Here is a 16,639-nt window from a genome sequence, read left to right as displayed (position 1 = left end):
TATTTATTTATTTGACAGAGAGAGATCACAAGTAGACAGAGAGGCAGGCAGAGAGAGAGAGAGAGGGAAGCAGGCTTCCCGCCGAGCAGAGAGCCCGACGCGGGACTCGATCCCAGGACCCTGAGATCATGACCCGAGCCGAAGGCAGCGGCCCAACCCACTGAGCCACCCAGGCACCCTGTTTTTTGTCCTTTTAAGTAAGCTCTACACTTGGGGCTTGAACTCCCAACACTGAGATCAAGAGTCACATGCTCTAATGACTGAGCCGGCCAGTACCTCTGCAACTTTTCATTATAGCAACATACTTGGTAATTTTGCTCAAATAAAAGCAAGAAAAATAGATTTTATGGAATAAAGATGTAACAATTTGTGAATTAGTCACATCTTTATTTTCTTACTCATCCAGTATTGCTGTCCCTTGACCAAAATACCCATATATGTTCAATAATAATTAAGTTCTGTCATGTTTGATATTTTCATGACTTTCTCTGTGTTAAAAAAAATCAAAACGCATTTTTCAACATGTCATTATGAACACGTAGTTGTCAATACTTGCCGGAGGGTAGATTTCTTGCCGCTGCATTCCACAAGAACCCCCGTTTCTTGCCCACATGTTCCTTCCTGCACTAGGTGGAGACAGGATGGGTTTTGTTCCTGGTATGGATGTGGAGGCACCTTGCTTAGGACAGCATTGGTAAGTGGGGATGATGGAGGTGCTGAAGAAGATGCGGGCACGGAGTTGGAGGCAGTGAGCACTGCAGCTGGGGCTGCCCTCTTTCCTGGCTTGGCTTCGCTTGCAGGACCAGATGCTGCAGGTACTGCCTTCTGCGGGTCAGGGAGCTGGGAGCTCGTTCTGCAGGCCCTGCTCTCCGGCTGCCAGCTGTGGCCCCCTGATCCGGGCTGCTCCCTCACCACGTTCACATGGCATTTGGTGAGAAGCAGGGGGCCACCGCGCAGAGCGCCCTGTGCAGGGCACACAGTACATGGACTTGGCTTCCTCATTCTAATACCACACCCAACACACTGAGAGAACAGAAATCCAATCTCTTATTCACTTCTGTTCACTGGCAACGTGGAAGTGCTCCACAAACAACCTTTAACAACACCTTCCTCTCCACGTACCCTCCCACCGCTGTCCCCCCACTTCCCGCAGTGGGTGCGGGGGCGCCAGCTCTACCCAGAGGCCGCACCTCTCACCGGGAGAAGCTGGAGCCAGGCTATTGTTGTGGCTGAGATTCTTTCCTAAACGGAAGGCCCCGAATTGCACAGTAGCTGCTCTAATCTCTGTGGGGGTGCATAGGGCCAGCAGAGGGGTCCCTCCCTTGGCGCCCACAACAGCGTGAGCCCCTCCTGCTCTCTAAGCCAGACCCCACCCAGAGCCTCATCTCTCGTCTGAGCTGCCTCTTCTCAGGACCCCCACCACCTCACACATCTCCTTACAGAACCCCTCCCTTCTCCACACCCCATATTCCCTCTCAGCAACCCCCAGCCTCTCTCCCTTCCTATTCCTCTCCTCCTTCTCTCTCCCTCTGCCTCTGTCCCTCTCCTTCACTCTCTTCCCCCCACCCCATCCCTGCACCCCCTCACTGACACCCTGGCACTCCTGCTGCCTTTAGGCCTCCAGCTCTCACGGGCCCTCCCCCAACACCCCACCCCTCACCTCCCATCCCACCCAGGCCAGAAATCCCTTCCTCCCTGCCCCCAGCTTCTCTGGAAGAACAAATGTCCTCCGCTGTCCCCTGCGTTGTTGGCCTCTGTCACAGAAGCACTGCCCTGGCTGGAGCTGTGATCAGTCTGTCATGCCTCTGCCCACCACCACTGCCACCCACCCCCAACCCCTAGGCAGGACAAACTCCCTGAGAGCAGAAACCATGTCTGACCTCTCTGCTGACCTCACAGCACACAGCAGTGTCCAGGATGATTTGTTGACAGCAGCTGAGACTGCGGAGTTAGAAAAATGATTTGGGCGGGAGATGTCAGGAAGATGTCAGGGCTGGGCAAGAGCTAAAAGGCAGATTCGTCTAACATTTATGAGTTCTTTAAGGCACCAGAAGCTTTCCCAGTCACCACAGCCACTACTTCCTCCTGCCACTCAAGAGCTGAGTCTTGTCATTCCCATTTTACGCTGAAGGAAATTCAAAGAGGTTAAGCTTGTGCTCCAGGCCAGGGTGCCAGTGAGCGGCCACACCAGGGTTAGCATGAAAGACAGGGCTGAGGTGCCTGTGGCTGGGGTGAGGGGGGCCGTAGCTGGCTGCTAAGGGCGGGGGTGGTGGTGGTGGTGGCAGAACAGCGTGAGTCTGGGGTCTGGGGCTGGATCTGAAGGCCTTCCTGAGCCATCTCATTATTCCAGACACTGACCAGAGCTGCCCCCCAGCCTACACCCCCTTCCCCCCCAACTCTCTCCTCCAGAAGGAGCCAGTTCTGACTCAGACCCATTCCAATCGATCATCAAGGTGATCCGGGAATGAGCTCAATGAGCTCAGAAATAGGAAGGAAACCTCTCTCAGATTTGGCCTCCCACCGGCTCATATCCTGGCTCTTGCACCGGAAGGAGCCACTTTAAGGATCTCCCTAGGGATCCATGACCAGAAAGACAGAGGATCCGGTTCATAGCAAGTGTGACCAAGAGCCCAGCAGGCGGGCCGCTGGATCTCCACCTCATGATCTCCCTTCGTCCAAACCCCCCACCCGTCCCCTCTAACTCCTTGGGGGCGGGGGGGGGGCTCTTTTACCCAGAAAGCCAATCTAGTTTGACCTCTCCTTCATGAGCCTCTCTGCTAGTATGTGTCCACTGGCATCCTGGGACAGGGAACTGTCACCCTTCAGACTCGGAGTCCTTGACCACCCCCCATCTTGGACTGCTGAGGGCAGAGCTGTGTCTCCCCTCTCTAACTGGGCACTCTGAGGTCTGGAGCTGTCTTCCCCCTCTGACTCTGACAGAGTGCTCCCACAAGGAGGCAGGGTCATTTCCAGTTACCCTCCTCAGACCCAGGGCTGCCCCAGGGTGGCACCTGTGTTCCACTCTGAATCCCCTCTTTCTGTAGCCCAAACTCTGTCTTAGTCCCTAGAAAAGAGCTGAGAAGTCCCCTGTCCCCCTCGACCCTTACTCCGGCTGCCCTTCCACCCAACCTGGAGGCTCCTTTAAGACCAAAGGGATGGGGGTTGCATCAGGTCAGACACAACAGCCCCGTCCTCCCCCTCCCTCACAGGCCAGGTTTCCTGCCATTGACAGCATCCCAGCTGGGCCCTGCCCAGCCTCCATGCTTAACCCCTTCACAACCAGATCTCAGTGCTAGGGGCCTGCACATCTATAAAATTAGGTGAATAAAAGTACCCCTTTCACTGGGTTGTTTTGAGGATTAAATGTGTTAATCACAGAACAATGCCTAGCATATGTTAATCCTCCAATAAAAGTTAGCTGTTAAAAAAAAAGTTAACTCTTAGTCTCATTATGTGAGTTTGGATGGATCCTTTCACAGCTCTAAGCCTCAGTATCCTCGGCACTGTTAAATGGGGAAGTAAAACCCCCTACTCCCCAAAGATTGTCCCAGGGATGAATTGTGAGCATGTAGATAAAAAAAAATTTTTTTTTAAGATTTTATTTATTTGACAGACAGAGATCACAAGTAGGCAGAGAGAGAGAGAGAGAGAGAGAGGAGGGGGAAACAGGCTCCCTACTGAGCAGGGAGCCCGATGCGATGTGGGGCTCGATCCCAGGACCCTGGGATCATGACCTGAGCTGAAGGCAGAGGCTTTAACCCACTGAGCCACCCAGGCACCCCTAGATGAAAATATTTTGCAAAGATAGATAACATAAGAATGCAATATGGAACTATCGTGGACCAATAAACAAACAAACAAAAAAAACCCCCCAAACCTTCCCTTGACTAGGTGATAAAAATCTCTTACCAGCAAATGGGCCTCCTGGCTTTTCAAACTCATTACCTTACTTGACAGGCAGAGGGTGCAGCATAAAGAGCGATGGTTTCAGAGTTGGGTTTTGGCAAGATCCCATTTCCTCATCCATCAGGTGGGGTGGTCACCCCTACCGCCCCCCTCCCCGGAGTTCTTAGGAGAAACAAAGGAGATCCAAGAGCACAGGTGTGAATGTGCTTTGCAAACATTAACAGTTCTACCAGGGAAGGAAAGGGGTTTGTGGAAAGTGGCCAGCTAGGGGTGGGGCAGGGGCCTGTTGGGAAGGGCTTTGAGCTTTGAGCTCTGGGTGCTGCAGGTTACTGGAGAGATGGGGGGGAAATTACCCGACACCAGCACTGTGGGGACAGGGCTCTGCCTTGAGACATGAGATGTCACCTTGAGAAGTCCCCAGTGGGGCAAAGCAGAAAGGAGGCGAAAGACACGGGCTTGACCCTGGAATCATCCCTTTATCTCCCTCTTCCCAGCCAATCCCATTGGCCATCAGAGGACCTTGGGCAGAGGCACCTCCAATGGGCTCCAAGGTGACTGTCATGCCAAGACATGACATGCCCTGCACGTCTATCCCCACCACCAACGACCCCACCCTTAGGCTGCAGATTCCTGGCCTCACCCCTAGGGAGAGCAGGCCTGCCACCCTCCACACACCCCAGCCAGGACAGGCCTAAACCTGCTACACAGGAAAACAAGCACAGTCAGCTAGAACCCTGCTCTGCCTTGTCTTTTAACTAAGAGGTTCTGCCAAGGCCTAGCAGAGGGGGCTGACCCCACACGACTAGCATATCCCTACCCCAGGCCTCTGGAGGGAGCTAGGGAATCAGGAGACCTTGTTTGGGTCCTGACTGTACCCCAACCTCGCTGTGCCTCCCTGGAAATCACCTAGCCTGTCGGGGCCTGTATGACCATCTATAAAATAAAGGGTCTGGACCTGATCTGAAGGTCCTCTCCAGTACTGAGACTGACCAGGAAGGAGTTAACTGGAGACCAGCCTCCAGGTCAGGAAGGCAAGGGTTAATCTGGGGGGCCAGGGGTGGAGGCTCTCTCTCCTTTTCCTGTGGAGAGTGGAGTTTGGCTGCCACCAAAGTTACTTCCAGTCCTTACTGTCCCTCCTGCCCTTGTCTGGTCCTGCCCTGGGACCCCTGCTTCAAGCCTGGCCTCAGTGAGGGCACAGAGGTGAGTGCATCCCGAGCCCAGGGCTGGGGTGGGAAGGCACTCGGGGACCCAAGGGCAGGGAGGCTGGCACCAAGCCAGTGACCAAGTGCTTCCCACCCTCCCCCACTCCACCAAGTCCAGATCTGAAGCTGTGGGCAAAGTTCAGACCACTAATCACAGGACTAGGAGAAGGTGGGCAAAGGGACGGAGGGCACAAGGATGTCTGCCAGGCTTCTAGGGCTGAACATCTGTGGTCAAGCATCAGGGCCAACCCAGGAGGCAGGGAAGAGATGGTGGATGGCAGACTATTTTAGTCCCTGTGTTTAGGGACTTTTTATAGCCTTGCTGCTCAGGGGGAGCAGGGAAGAGGGAATGGGATGGGAGGATACCCACAAGGTCAGATAAGCACAGTGCCCTCTTGGGACCTTGGAATCGGACCCACTGCCTGGTATAGTTCTTGAGAGCCAGGAGGGAGGTCATTGCCAAGCTCTCCTGGCTGCCTGCGTTCGCAGTCACCAGTCACCAACTACCCATGGACTGACTTACTAGACACTAGATAGGGGTGTGTGTGTGTGCGAGCGATCGCGTGCGTGCGCATGCGCATGTGCACACGTGTGCGCACACACACACACACGCTGGAGTGGGAGGTTTGGCGGGGTCTCTGGCCTCCCCCTATCCTGGCAAGTTCTCTTCTTTTGTGGCCTCCTGACTGGAGGTCCCCTCAGCCCCCAGAACTTCTGTGTCCCTTTCAACTGAATGGAGGATTCAGGGAGAAAGGAGCAGGGGTGGGAGGGGTTGTGCTGAGCCTTGTGGGTGGCCCATTCTCTTACTGCCAACAGCATCATCAGCTCTTGATTTACAACCCCTCCTGGTCCGCTTCCCCAGTGGCAGAGGGGAGGTGGCGGACAAGGGTCACGGGGTCTCAGGATGAGAATAGGACAGAGACCCTGAGGGCAGATTGCTGGGAGTGCCAGTTATTGGGAAGAATTTGTGGAAGGAACTTTTTGTGAGGCAAAGGGCCCAGGTCTCATGGAAAGTGCTTGGGATTATAGCAGCAAGAATAGAAGCAAAACATGAGAGGGACAGAGACAGGCCATCTGAACTAGTTCTGCACTGCAAGGCTAGAGACCAGGGTTTCAATCCCAGCCCCTACCTCTCAGTAGAGACCTGAGCAAGCCCTTTCCTCTCTACCAGTTTCCTTTTCTGTAAATGGAAATGCAGAGGTAGGCAAGGTGGTGTTTACAGGCGGGCACTGTGGAAATCCCTTGGCAGGGGTACAGAGGTGGGAGGTGGCTGGGTGACATGACCTGGTTGCCACCTCTCTGTCTCTTTCCCTGTCGCCCAGCTGGGACTGGGCAGGGCAGTTGGCTGTGATTACCGGAGGCTCCTACCCTGTGGTTATATCCCTGACCTCGGGTGCTTGGGGGCGGGGAGGGTGGGCCCTGCTGGAGCCAGCCTGTGGCTGGGGAGCCTTCTTGTCTTGGACTCAAAGTTGCTGGGTTGGGAAGAGGTATTTTTTCCTGTTGAGGCCACTTTCGGGAACTGAGCTGGGACCAGCCCCATTTCCTTTTCCAAGTGTCCCACTTGCTGATGCTTGCTTGGCATGGCTCTATGGCCAGATTGGGGCACCCTCAAAGGAGCATGTTTCTGGGTGGCCAGGGCGCCCCTGCTCAATGTCTTTGAGGGATGGGGGGGGGGAGAGGTAGCCTGAGCCTCTCTGCCCCTTAAGGATGGTACCGGCTGATTTTGGATAGAGAAGGGGTGGCTGGCTGATCCTATTCCCAGGACTGACGCCAGGAGAAGTGACCATTCCTCTTTCCCTGCAGGCACCAGGAAGCCCCGGCCAGTTACTCCTGGCTCCTCAACTAGCTGCCTACTTCCAGTGGCTTATGGGGTATAATCCTGTCCAGCTCCGCTGAGATGATCCTGGCCTCTCCCTCCACCCCGTCCAGGGGACGCACCCCCAGCGCGGTGGAGAGGCTGGAGGCCGACAAAGCCAAGTATGTCAAGACCCACCAAGTCATAGCACGACGCCAGGAACCCGCTCTGCGTGGGGGTCCCAGACCGCTCACCCCGCACCCCTGCAATGAGCTGGGGCCCCCTGCATCGCCCAGGATGCCCGGGCCCGCCCGCCGGAGCAGCGGCAGGCGGCTGCCAAGGCCTGACTCCCTCATCTTCTACCGCCAGAAGCGGGACTGCAAGGCTTCGGTGAACAAAGAGAACGCCAAAGGCCAGGGGCTGGTGAGGCGCCTCTTCCTGGGCGCCCCCCGAGACGCCACCTCGAGCAGTCCGGGCCCAACCGAGCGACCAGCGGCTCCTGGGGTTTGGGCCGCGCCCCAAGATGCCCAGGAAGCGTCAGGAAAGCGGGCGCTGTGCCCTACATGCTCACTACCCCTGTCGGAGAAGGAGCGCTTCTTCAACTACTGCGGCCTGGAGCGCGCGTTGGTGGAGGTGCTGGGCGCTGAGCGCTTCTCTCCGCAGAGCTGGGGCGCCGACGCCAGCTCCCAGCCTGGAACGTCGCCGCCGCTAGGCTCTGGGGACGCCAGCGACTGGACGTCCAGCGACAGCGACACGGATCGCCCGGACGGAGCTGGAGGCGGCGGTGGCGGCGGCGGCTCGGAGGCGGCGGGCTCGGCGCGAGACGGGCGCCCCCCGGTGTCGGTGGTGGAGCGCAACGCGCGCGTCATCCAGTGGTTGTACGGCTGCCAGCGCGCCCGCGGCCCTCCGCGCGAGTCCGAGGTGTGATCGCGGCGGCTCGGGAGCGGGCTCCCGGGGAGTCCGGGGTCCGGGGTCCCGGGTCCCGGGAGGGCTAAGGGGTGGACGCAGGGCTGGACCCGGGCACGGGCAGGGGCGCCCTGCCTCTGAGGCGCCGGGTGCCTTTAGGAAAGCCCTTCCCTCTGGATTCTTGGCCCCCGCCCCCCCCCCCCGCCACCCCCGCCCCGTGAACCTGGGGAGGCTGGGACAGAATGATTCGGAAGGCCCTTCCCAGAGCAGACGACCGAGGGGGAGGGGGCAGCTACGTGGCTCCTGTGGAGGCCGGATCTGGGGAGAGAAGCCTGGGGTGGGAGAGCGGAGAACCTGCTGAATAAAGCCAAAACGTTATTTAAAGGAGTCGTGATGTTGGCTTAGAGAGCAGCTATTGAGGAAGCGGGCGGGGCGGGCTTGCGCCGAGTTACGCGTTTGGGTTTTTGGAATGCGAGTTCCCGACTCACTGTGTGACCCTGGGCAAGCAGTTAACTTCCCCGAACCACAGCTGCACCCCTCGGTGATCAAAATATTTTTAAAATGGTCATTAAACGCATGGCAAAGTGCCCGGCATATAGGAAGTGTTCGATAAACGACAGCCACTAAAACCACTACTGTATCAGTACTAACTCCATTATGATCATCTCCACCATCGACCCCCAGAGGTCGGTCCAGGCTAGATCTGGGAACCAGGAATAGCATGTTTGGGGAGTTCTGGGGAGGGGTCTGCTCCAGAAATATGGGTCTGCTGGCCCGAAAAGGCCCCCATTCCCAGAGATTTGCTGCCCTCTTTGGTTACTAGCTATGAATGGGCTGAGACAGGAAAATTCCAGAATTGAGGACAATAAAGGAAGGGACCATTCAAACCAGGACTTTGATCATTGGCAGCCTCACATAGGGCCACTGTCTTCCTTTCCTTCAAAGACACACAAAGTCATTCGATTGCCTCCAAGTCCACATCTCCAAGTCTTTGCTTAAGGTCCTCCTTCCTTTGCCTGGGCTACCTTCCCCTTTCCACTCATCCTTCTAAGATTACATGTATTCATTCTCCCTCTGAAATTCCTGAATTCCCCAGTTGGCCTCATCTCCGAGCTCCCAAGTACGGCCTTATTTTTGTGTCTCAACTTGTCACCTTTTGTGGGACCCGCTGGTCGGTGAGTCTCTGACCTTCCCCCAGTGCAGGGACGGTGCGCATAGGAGGGCCACAGGCAACGTTTGTCGAATTAAAAGAGGCTGAACAAGGTGATGGGGGCCTGTTCTCTGGGGTTCCCCAGTTTCCTGGAAAGTTGTATCCTAAATCCGACACCAGGGCTGTCTCGTCATTTTCTCCCTGTACACTTGTGGGGGAAGGGAGTGAGGGCGCTTTGAGCTGGACCTGCCTTGAGGTTGCCCACCCAAAAGCAGTCATCCCCGCCGTCCGGACAAAGGCACGCGGTCACATGGGGTGTTGGGGCAGGGTTTTTATGGGAGTGGGGGAAGAAAGGAGGGGGTGTCCAGCTGGGCCGGCCGACTAGTCGCCCTTGGGCGCAGCCTTCACCCTCATCTCGGCCAGTTTGTGGGTGAGAAAGCCCCACTTGAAGCCGGCCACGTTGTCGGCCTCCCCCGGCTCGGGGCGCTCGGCGGCCTCTTCTGCGGCTTCATCCCCGGCTTCGGGGTCTGGCTCCGGGTTGGGTTCGGCGCCGCGCAGTATGGACACCGCTGCCGCCTGCTGCTGCTGCCACCTGCTGGCGAACGCGTCCCAGAATCCCGGCCCGCGCGGCTCCGCCTCCGTCGCGGTAACTGTCTGCGAGGGGGACCGCGCCGCCAGCGGGCTGCGGGGTTAGGACGGGTGTCACCGGCCGAGAGGCCCGAGGAGAGGACGAAGAGGGGAGACACGGCGCAGGCGCCAGTAGTGGGACAGGAGGAGCCACAGGGAGGTCAGGTGACGGGGGTGGGGCGGGAGACTGGAGGTCCGCGGAGGGCTCAGAGGCACAGGGAAAGGCGGCTGGGGTGGGACAGTGTCAGGGGATTAGGTGGGGGGTCTGGGAAGAGGGGACTGAGACCACGATTCTTGGGAAAGAGTCGGGGTCAGGCGTTTAAGAACGACGGGGAGAGGAGTACAGCCAGAGGAGGGAAGAAAGCCTGAGCAGTGGAGTCTGGAAAGCTGTGGGAGGATCCCGGACGAGGGGCGGGGCCCAGCGACGGTTGGGGTGGAGTCAGACTCTGGGAGAAGGGGTCCGAGAAACCACGGTTGCAGCCCTGGGGAAAGAGGCGGGGCGGGGGCGAGCGCGAGGGTGAGGTTCTGGGATGGAGGGGAAAGGGGACTGGGAAAATGACATACTGGAGAGAAGGACAGGTGGAGCGACCCAAGGAAATGAGAAAGGCCTAGATGAGGCGTTAGTGGGGAGGAGGACTGGAGGGTGGCAAGGCGTGTGGGGGAAGGGCAGTCAAGGAGCGATGCTGAGTCTTGAGGTGGTAGCCTCAGATCTGAGGAGGAGTCCTTGGAGCTCTGGGAAGGACAGGGGATGAGCGCCAGGAGGGAGAAAGGGACCCCTGGGGAGGGAAAGATGGGTGGGTCAGGGGGACCCCCAGGGGAGAAAGGAATAGGGGAGTGTCAAAGAAAGGGGGTGTGACTGGGCTGGAGGAAAGGGCAGAGAGGGAGTGTGTGCCAGAATGGAGCTAGGAGAAAGGAGCTGCCCTGGGTCCTACCCCTACCCCCAGCATCAAAGCCCTTCTAAGTCAGTGGTTTCTAACTAAACTAGTGCCCCTCAGGTCCACCCGCCCACCCCCCCACCCCTGAGCAAGCTGCAAATACAGATTCCAGACCTCAGCCCAAACCTGCTGAATCAGAAGCTTTGAAGCTTTGAGGGTCTGGCACAAACTCCCTAGGAGGAGGACGGTTTAGACCAGCACTGGGAACCACTGGTCTAGACCACCCTCTGTTCTGAACACCTAAACGTTCTCTCTTCTGTTCCTCAATTGTAGGGAGAGGACCCCCCCAACCATGCGGATGGGGAGGAGAGAGAGTATAAAGTACCTTTCTAGCACCTCAATTCCAACAGCCCTTAAAGTCCTCCTGAGATCTGACCTAAACTCCAGATATGTCGACTTGGCCTCTTTCCTGATGAGAGAAACGGAAACAGCCAGGAGCTGGCTCTCCCCCTGGCTTCCTGGTCAGAAAGATAGACAAATAGATCAGAAGGAAAGGACATGGGGACGTCAGGCCCAGCCCAGCCCCCACCAACACGCACGTACTGGTCCGCACAGGGCTCCGGTGGCAGTAGCTTGTCCTCATCTTCTTTGTTAAACAGGGACGACATTGTCAGCCAACCTTTCACCCCAACCCCCTGAACCTGGGAGGGAGGGGCTGGGAGTCAGGGAGGGGGTCACAGCAGCCTCTGCCAGGCGCCCCGGGGCTGGGGTGAAGAAGGGAAAACTCACCCGGCGGGCCAACTGTGACATGGAATGGAAAGCCTCTTCTGCGGGTTCTGCTGGCTCAGATTCCGCTAACGCTGGGTTCCCTCTCTGGGACACAAGACCCCCTCCCAGCATGAGAGAGGCCCCAGAGGAATGAGACCTCCCTCCCTGACTGCTAGCCTGGTATGCGCACTCCAGCACCCCAAACCCTCCCACCTAAACACCCATCTCATCCACTCACACAGCCCGTAAATCCAGACAGGTGACCCTCTACATAAAGCCACGAGTCCCATACCTTACCTGGATAGTAGACCCCTGCAGACAACCTTGAGCACACATCTGCTCACCCACAGACACATCCACATGCACCCAGAAATGTGCGGACCAGGGCATGCATGCCAATGCAGACACACCTATATGTGAGCAACCCCACACGGCTATACCTCTTCCCTTGTGCTACATGTACGTCCTGGGAGGCACCTCTACAAGAACATGTCCTCAGTTACCCCATTCACACCTGTACACTTACACCAATGCAGACAGCTGCCCGGAGACCCACCCACAGCTCCCTCCACCTCTCCACCCCTCCACAGACACCAAGGCCGAGACGTACACGCAGGATAAACATAACACCTGCCAGTGCCTGCACAGACAGGTCTCCGGAAGAGACTTATGCCCCAAATCCACACACCTGAAAATCCCTATCTCCAGTTCACACCCACCCGTACAACTTCATGGACATTCTGCACGGACCCCAGTCCTCATACCAACCCGCAGCTACTTCTACACAAGCCCAGCCTGGGACACCCACCTGTCTAGACAGATGCTTCTTCACACTGACACACACACACACACCCTTACAGAAATAGTTCCTGCCCCTGCAACACCTGTTTGCACAACTGCCATATATCACAGCATCTGGATGGAAGACTGTTCCCAGTTTCAGAGCTTTTTTGATCTTTAATGTCAGGACAAAGATGGTCCAAGTCAGCCTCTGACCTGATGCTGCAATGGTGACTCCACATCAAGTGCCGCTTTCCCTACTTCCAGTCCCATAGGACTCACTTCCTCTCAAGGCAAGCCATCTGCATTCTGCTGAGCCCTGCCCACTAGAAAGTCGTGTCAAGCCCCATGTACCCCTGGTGGCTACTGCCCACTGGTGCTGGAAGGATCTCTTCCATGCGGTAACCCTTGAGATCTTTGGAGACAATGACTATTCTTCTGGTGGTCCCCAAATCTTCTCCCTCAGTTTTCTTCAATACCCTGGCTTTCTGCACCATGCCATTTGTCATCCCTGAATGTGCTGCTGGCTTCTGCACAAATGTGCCCTTCCCCCATAGCCTGTCCCTTGCCCTTCCTTGTACCTTTCACACCTGTTACCCCTCTTCCAGAACCCACCCAGCAAGCATGGATTGTACCCACCTCCTCTGCCAGGTCCTCCTCAGGTTCTCCACTTAGGGTCTGTAACACTTTGGACTTGTAGGTTTTCCAGAAGGCCTGGTTCATGGCTGCAGGGGAAACACACCTGGCACCCCAGTTCAGGCAGGCAGTGACTCAGTGGTCACCCAGTGGGTCTGGCTCCAGGAACTTGGTGAGGCCAGGAGCCTGTCCCAGGGATCAGGTGACTTCATTAAAGATGCACCAGTCTCCCCATCTGGCACAGTGTCCAGCAGGTGAATCTGATCCAGAGGAGTCTGGGGTGGGGATGGGACAGAGCTGGCTCCTGTGGCTTTAGTCCCTGGTCTTGACCCATATTGGCCAAGAATAATGAAGACATCTCCATGGAGGCCTCCTTCCTGGCCCTAGGGGTACTTGAATTTGAACTTGATCTCTCGGAATGGCTCCAGGAAAAATCTGTTTTCATTCACAAAGTCCATTTATAAAGTCTGTGGGCCCGAGACACACTCTGGTGCTCCTGTGGCTATAGTCACACCAGTTGTGCCCTAAGCAGGGCCTGCCCTAGATCCCTACTCAGCTGTGAACTGGATTGAGGAGGTCCTAAGGCCCCCAGCTGGCACCCTGGGCTTACATTTCATTGCTTTGTCTGGGCTGGAAACTGATTCCCTTCCCCAGGGATGCACGTGCACATCTACCTGTTTCCTGGCAACAGGTTCCAAAGAGCTGGAGTCCCTGAATTATTGCTGAGCTCCTCTGGCCAGCCAGAAAGGCACCAGGCTCCGATGAATGGGGAAAGTCTCTCTGGCCCTCTCCCCATTCTGAGCACACAACACCTCGGCTGTATCTGCCTTTGCTGCCAGTCCATGCCTGGGAATCCAGGGCTCAGAGAAAGGGAGCAAAGATGAGATGTCCTTCTGTGCGCACTTCCTCTTCCTGTGAGAGCAGCTGACCCCTATTCAGTCTGAGGGCATGCCTGTGCACTGTCCTCCCCAAGGAGGAACACTCCTTGCTCACGGATCTGACTGGGGTGGATGAAGGTTGGAGATCCGAGGGAATACGTGGGGAACGGTGAGAAGTGGTGAGGGCTTTGCCAGGAACTGGAACTATCTCAGGAATCTTTGTGGGGGCCAGGATCGCAAACGTACTCACTCTTACTCATTAATTCATTTATTCACATCACGGACATTTTTCAGCGCCTTCCAGAGATGCGCGAAGCATTTTCCCTCTCCCGACTGACCGCAGAGTCTAAGATCTGGGAAGAAGCTAAGGTGACAGTGCCGGGGGATGACGCAGAGATACGCTGGGCCAGGCAGGACGGGAGGGCAGGGACCGGAATCCCCCAGGGGCACGAACCACCCAGCCGCTTCTCAACAATAGCCTCGCTCGGGTCGGATGAAGCCGCTTCTGGGCCCCGCCCCGCGCTCCGTCACTGACGTTGACGGCCGCGTGGGGGCGCTCAAGACTCCAACAGCGCGAGTGACGTCATCTGAGGCGGTCTAGAGGAGCCTGCTCTGCCCGGGCGTCACGTAACGTCATCCCACAATCCGGAAGCTCCCGCACGTGTGCCCCCGACCCGGCTCTGGGCGTCCTGGCCCCTCTGTCACCGGCCATGGGTCGCTCCCGCCGGACGGGTGCGCACCGAGCCCACTCCCTGGCCCGCCAGATGAAGGCGAAGCGGCGGCGGCCGGACCTGGATGAGATTCACCGCGAGCTGCGGCCCCAGGTTCCCGCACGGTCTCGGCCAGACCCGGGCCCTGAGCCTGACCCCGACCTGCCAGGGGGCGGCCTGCATCGCTGTCTGGCCTGCGCGTGAGTCCCGCCCCGGCCTGGCCTGGGGAGGAGGAGGGTAGGCGGGACGGGACGGGGCGTGAGGTCCGGGCCCCGGGACGCGCAGGGTCTCCTCTTGTGGGACCCGTGGGTCTCCTGGTTTCCCATCCCTTCAGGTTCGCTGCCAAGTGTCAGGAATAGCTAGGTTCAGGGAGACAGGCATACCTGAGAGGCATCACCACACTCTTTTTACCCACCTCCCATCCCTACAGGAGATACTTCATCGATTCCGCCACCCTGAAGACCCACTTCCGATCCAAAGACCACAAGAAAAGGTATGAAGGAGTAAGGAGAGGACTGATGAACGTCTGGGCAGACAGGGCTTGCGTCTGGTCAGCTCCCAACTCTCATTCTTCTTTCTCCCAGGCTAAAGCAGCTGAGCGTGGAGCCCTACAGTCAGGAAGAGGCCGAAAGGGCAGCGGGAATGGGCTCTTATATGACCCCCCAGCGACTGGCAGTGCCCACGGAAGTATCCACTGAGGTCCCTGAGATGGACACAACTCCCTGACATGACCTGAGGATGCAAGTCAGGGGAGCTGCCCATGGACAGCGAGGCAAGGGCTAGGCTGGGAAAGACTGTGCCAACCTCTCTTGGCCCTGGGCTTGGGGAGTGGATGGCCTCACCCCCAATAAAGAAACTGGTTAGAGAAGATTGCCTCTGACTCTAACCTCCAGGCCACTCCCCCCAGCTCCTGCCCTGGGGGGGGCGGGTGTTTCTGCTACTTTTGTTTACAGGGCCTAGGGTGTCTATTCCCTACTTGGTCCATCTTTGGAACCTATAGCCTTGCCTTCCCTCGGGGGTCCTGCATCTGAGCTGGAGACCCAAAGTGGAACCCTGGTCAGTGAAGGGGAGAGGAAGGATCAGGTTTATACTGTCCTGCTCCCATGAGAGCAGGGACTGGCCCTTAGAAAAGAAATGGGCTCCTGAGATTGCAGCCTCTGCTGAGTCACCTCCCCCAGGACCCAGGTAAGAGGCCGCCTACTTTATCCTCAGGCCTGTGGCCGCCGCCGCTGCCCCACCATCTTCCAGACAGCATAGCAGGAGCCACCCAGTCCCAGGACAGCCAGCAGTGTAGCCACAACCCCAGCCAGCGGACTTCGGGGCTCTGCTTTCAGCTCCCCAGCTATCTGCATCTGGAGATACACAGAGGCTCCATCTGAGGGGTGGGTCAGTTGAGACTTCCAGGAAGGTAGAGGGTGGGAAGGAGCGGAGAAGGTACGGCTGGGTGAAGGAGATATGTGTGCCATTGCTGCCCCAGGGAGATTCCATCCCAATCCCTCTCGCTTCACTGCCCATCTGGGCCCTGGCTGCTCAGGCAGCAGGAAACGTGACAGCCTGGCTGCTGGGGGTGTCAGCCCAGCTATGGTAACGGAAAAGTGGGGGGTCGGTGGCCGAAGCCCTCAGCGAGAGGTACTTACCTGTAGTACCCGGAAGTAGCCCGGGGTCAGGCGTCGGAATCTCATGGTGGATGCCACTGGTCTCCCTGGCGGCCTGTGAGGTGGAAGCAGGAATGAGGAGTACTGGTGTTGGTGATACCCAGGAGCGGAAATCAGGGCATAGAGGTTTCTGACCTCCCATATACATGAGAGCCATGCCTCAGAGGATGCTCACCAGTGTTTGCTCTCCCAGGTCTGGCAGGGGGCGGGGCAACTAAACCTTTAAATCTGGTCCCTTCCCCCTCCTGCCCATCCTGCCAGCCTCAGGAACAGCTGTCAAGAGAGATCAGCATCAGGCCTGAGCAGCACCTCCCCCACTTGCCAGGGAGGCCAGGCTGGGTAGGCAGGAGAGGCCTTGCCTGGCAGCACTCAGGAGTCTTAGACCTGGACCAGGTACTGGGAGGGTCTCCCCAGCCCTGGTTCCGGCTCTTTCCCTACCCCTCAGATGGTTGGATATCACCAGTCAGTCCTCAGCAAAGGAGGAGCAGAGTGCCTTATTAACTTCCTATCCTCCCAAACATGGGTAGGCCTTTTCACTTGGTTTCTGTTGGATCAATGGCCCCTACCTTGGGGAGAGGCACATACCACTTCTTTCTCCAAGATGAAGACTTTCCTATTCTTGGCATGAGGACAATAATAAAAGAAGATCAGTGTATACTGATTAAGAAATCTGTCCACGGTATGCTAAAAACCAGTGGCCAACCGTGTCAGGCAGTATTCTAAGCAGTGGACATGTATTATTTTATTTGGT

The 16,639-nt window shown here is 57.2% G+C and overlaps 3 protein-coding genes and 1 long non-coding RNA gene across 4 annotated transcripts; 2 read left to right on the top strand and 2 right to left on the bottom strand.

Annotated features, from left to right (window-relative positions):
- Positions 1-366: 366 nt before the first annotated feature.
- Positions 367-1,914, bottom strand: LOC125098927 (uncharacterized). Its single transcript, XR_007126980.1, has 2 exons — positions 1,881-1,914; positions 367-963 (listed from the first exon to the last, which is right to left on the bottom strand). It is a non-coding gene; the product is annotated as an uncharacterized LOC125098927 (long non-coding RNA).
- A 4,748-nt stretch (positions 1,915-6,662) lies between these two features.
- On the top strand, positions 6,663-8,193 carry FAM110D (family with sequence similarity 110 member D). Its single transcript, XM_047728434.1, has one exon. It carries the CDS (start codon positions 7,006-7,008, stop codon positions 7,828-7,830), a length of 825 nt encoding a protein of 274 aa, XP_047584390.1. The 5' UTR covers positions 6,663-7,005; the 3' UTR covers positions 7,831-8,193.
- A 1,147-nt stretch (positions 8,194-9,340) lies between these two features.
- Positions 9,341-13,168, bottom strand: C4H1orf232 (chromosome 4 C1orf232 homolog). The gene is made up of 4 exons (XM_047728522.1): positions 12,649-13,168; positions 11,251-11,334; positions 11,065-11,162; positions 9,341-9,641 (listed from the first exon to the last, which is right to left on the bottom strand). The coding sequence occupies exons 1-4, from the start codon at positions 12,730-12,732 to the stop codon at positions 9,341-9,343; spliced, it is 567 nt and encodes a 188-aa protein (XP_047584478.1). The 5' UTR covers positions 12,733-13,168.
- A 942-nt stretch (positions 13,169-14,110) lies between these two features.
- On the top strand, positions 14,111-15,101 carry ZNF593 (zinc finger protein 593). The gene is made up of 3 exons (XM_047728067.1): positions 14,111-14,433; positions 14,664-14,726; positions 14,818-15,101. Exons 1-3 carry the CDS (start codon positions 14,234-14,236, stop codon positions 14,957-14,959), a joined length of 405 nt encoding a protein of 134 aa, XP_047584023.1. The 5' UTR covers positions 14,111-14,233; the 3' UTR covers positions 14,960-15,101.
- Positions 15,102-16,639: the final 1,538 nt, after the last annotated feature.

This window comes from Lutra lutra, chromosome 4 (assembly GCF_902655055.1).
Source record: "Lutra lutra chromosome 4, mLutLut1.2, whole genome shotgun sequence".
Classification (NCBI taxonomy): domain Eukaryota; kingdom Metazoa; phylum Chordata; class Mammalia; order Carnivora; family Mustelidae; genus Lutra; species Lutra lutra.
The sequence above is the reverse complement of the archived record's forward strand: the minus strand, read 5'-3'. Positions and strand labels throughout refer to the sequence as shown.

Excerpts from the sequence above, each read along its gene's own strand:
- FAM110D (XM_047728434.1), top strand. The coding sequence starts at position 7,006 with ATGATCCTGGCCTCTCCCTCCACCCCGTCCAGGGGACGCACCCCCAGC.
- C4H1orf232 (XM_047728522.1), bottom strand. The coding sequence starts at position 12,732 with ATGAACCAGGCCTTCTGGAAAACCTACAAGTCCAAAGTGTTACAGACC. Across the intron at positions 11,335-12,648 it reads AGGAGGACCTGGCAGAGGAG|AGAGGGAACCCAGCGTTAGC; the intron begins GTGGGTACAATC and ends CTTGTGTCCCAG. Across the intron at positions 9,642-11,064 it reads CCGGAGCCCTGTGCGGACCA|CCCGCTGGCGGCGCGGTCCC; the intron begins GTACGTGCGTGT and ends CTAACCCCGCAG.
- ZNF593 (XM_047728067.1), top strand. The coding sequence starts at position 14,234 with ATGGGTCGCTCCCGCCGGACGGGTGCGCACCGAGCCCACTCCCTGGCC. Across the intron at positions 14,434-14,663 it reads CATCGCTGTCTGGCCTGCGC|GAGATACTTCATCGATTCCG; the intron begins GTGAGTCCCGCC and ends CCATCCCTACAG. Across the intron at positions 14,727-14,817 it reads TCCAAAGACCACAAGAAAAG|GCTAAAGCAGCTGAGCGTGG; the intron begins GTATGAAGGAGT and ends TCTTTCTCCCAG.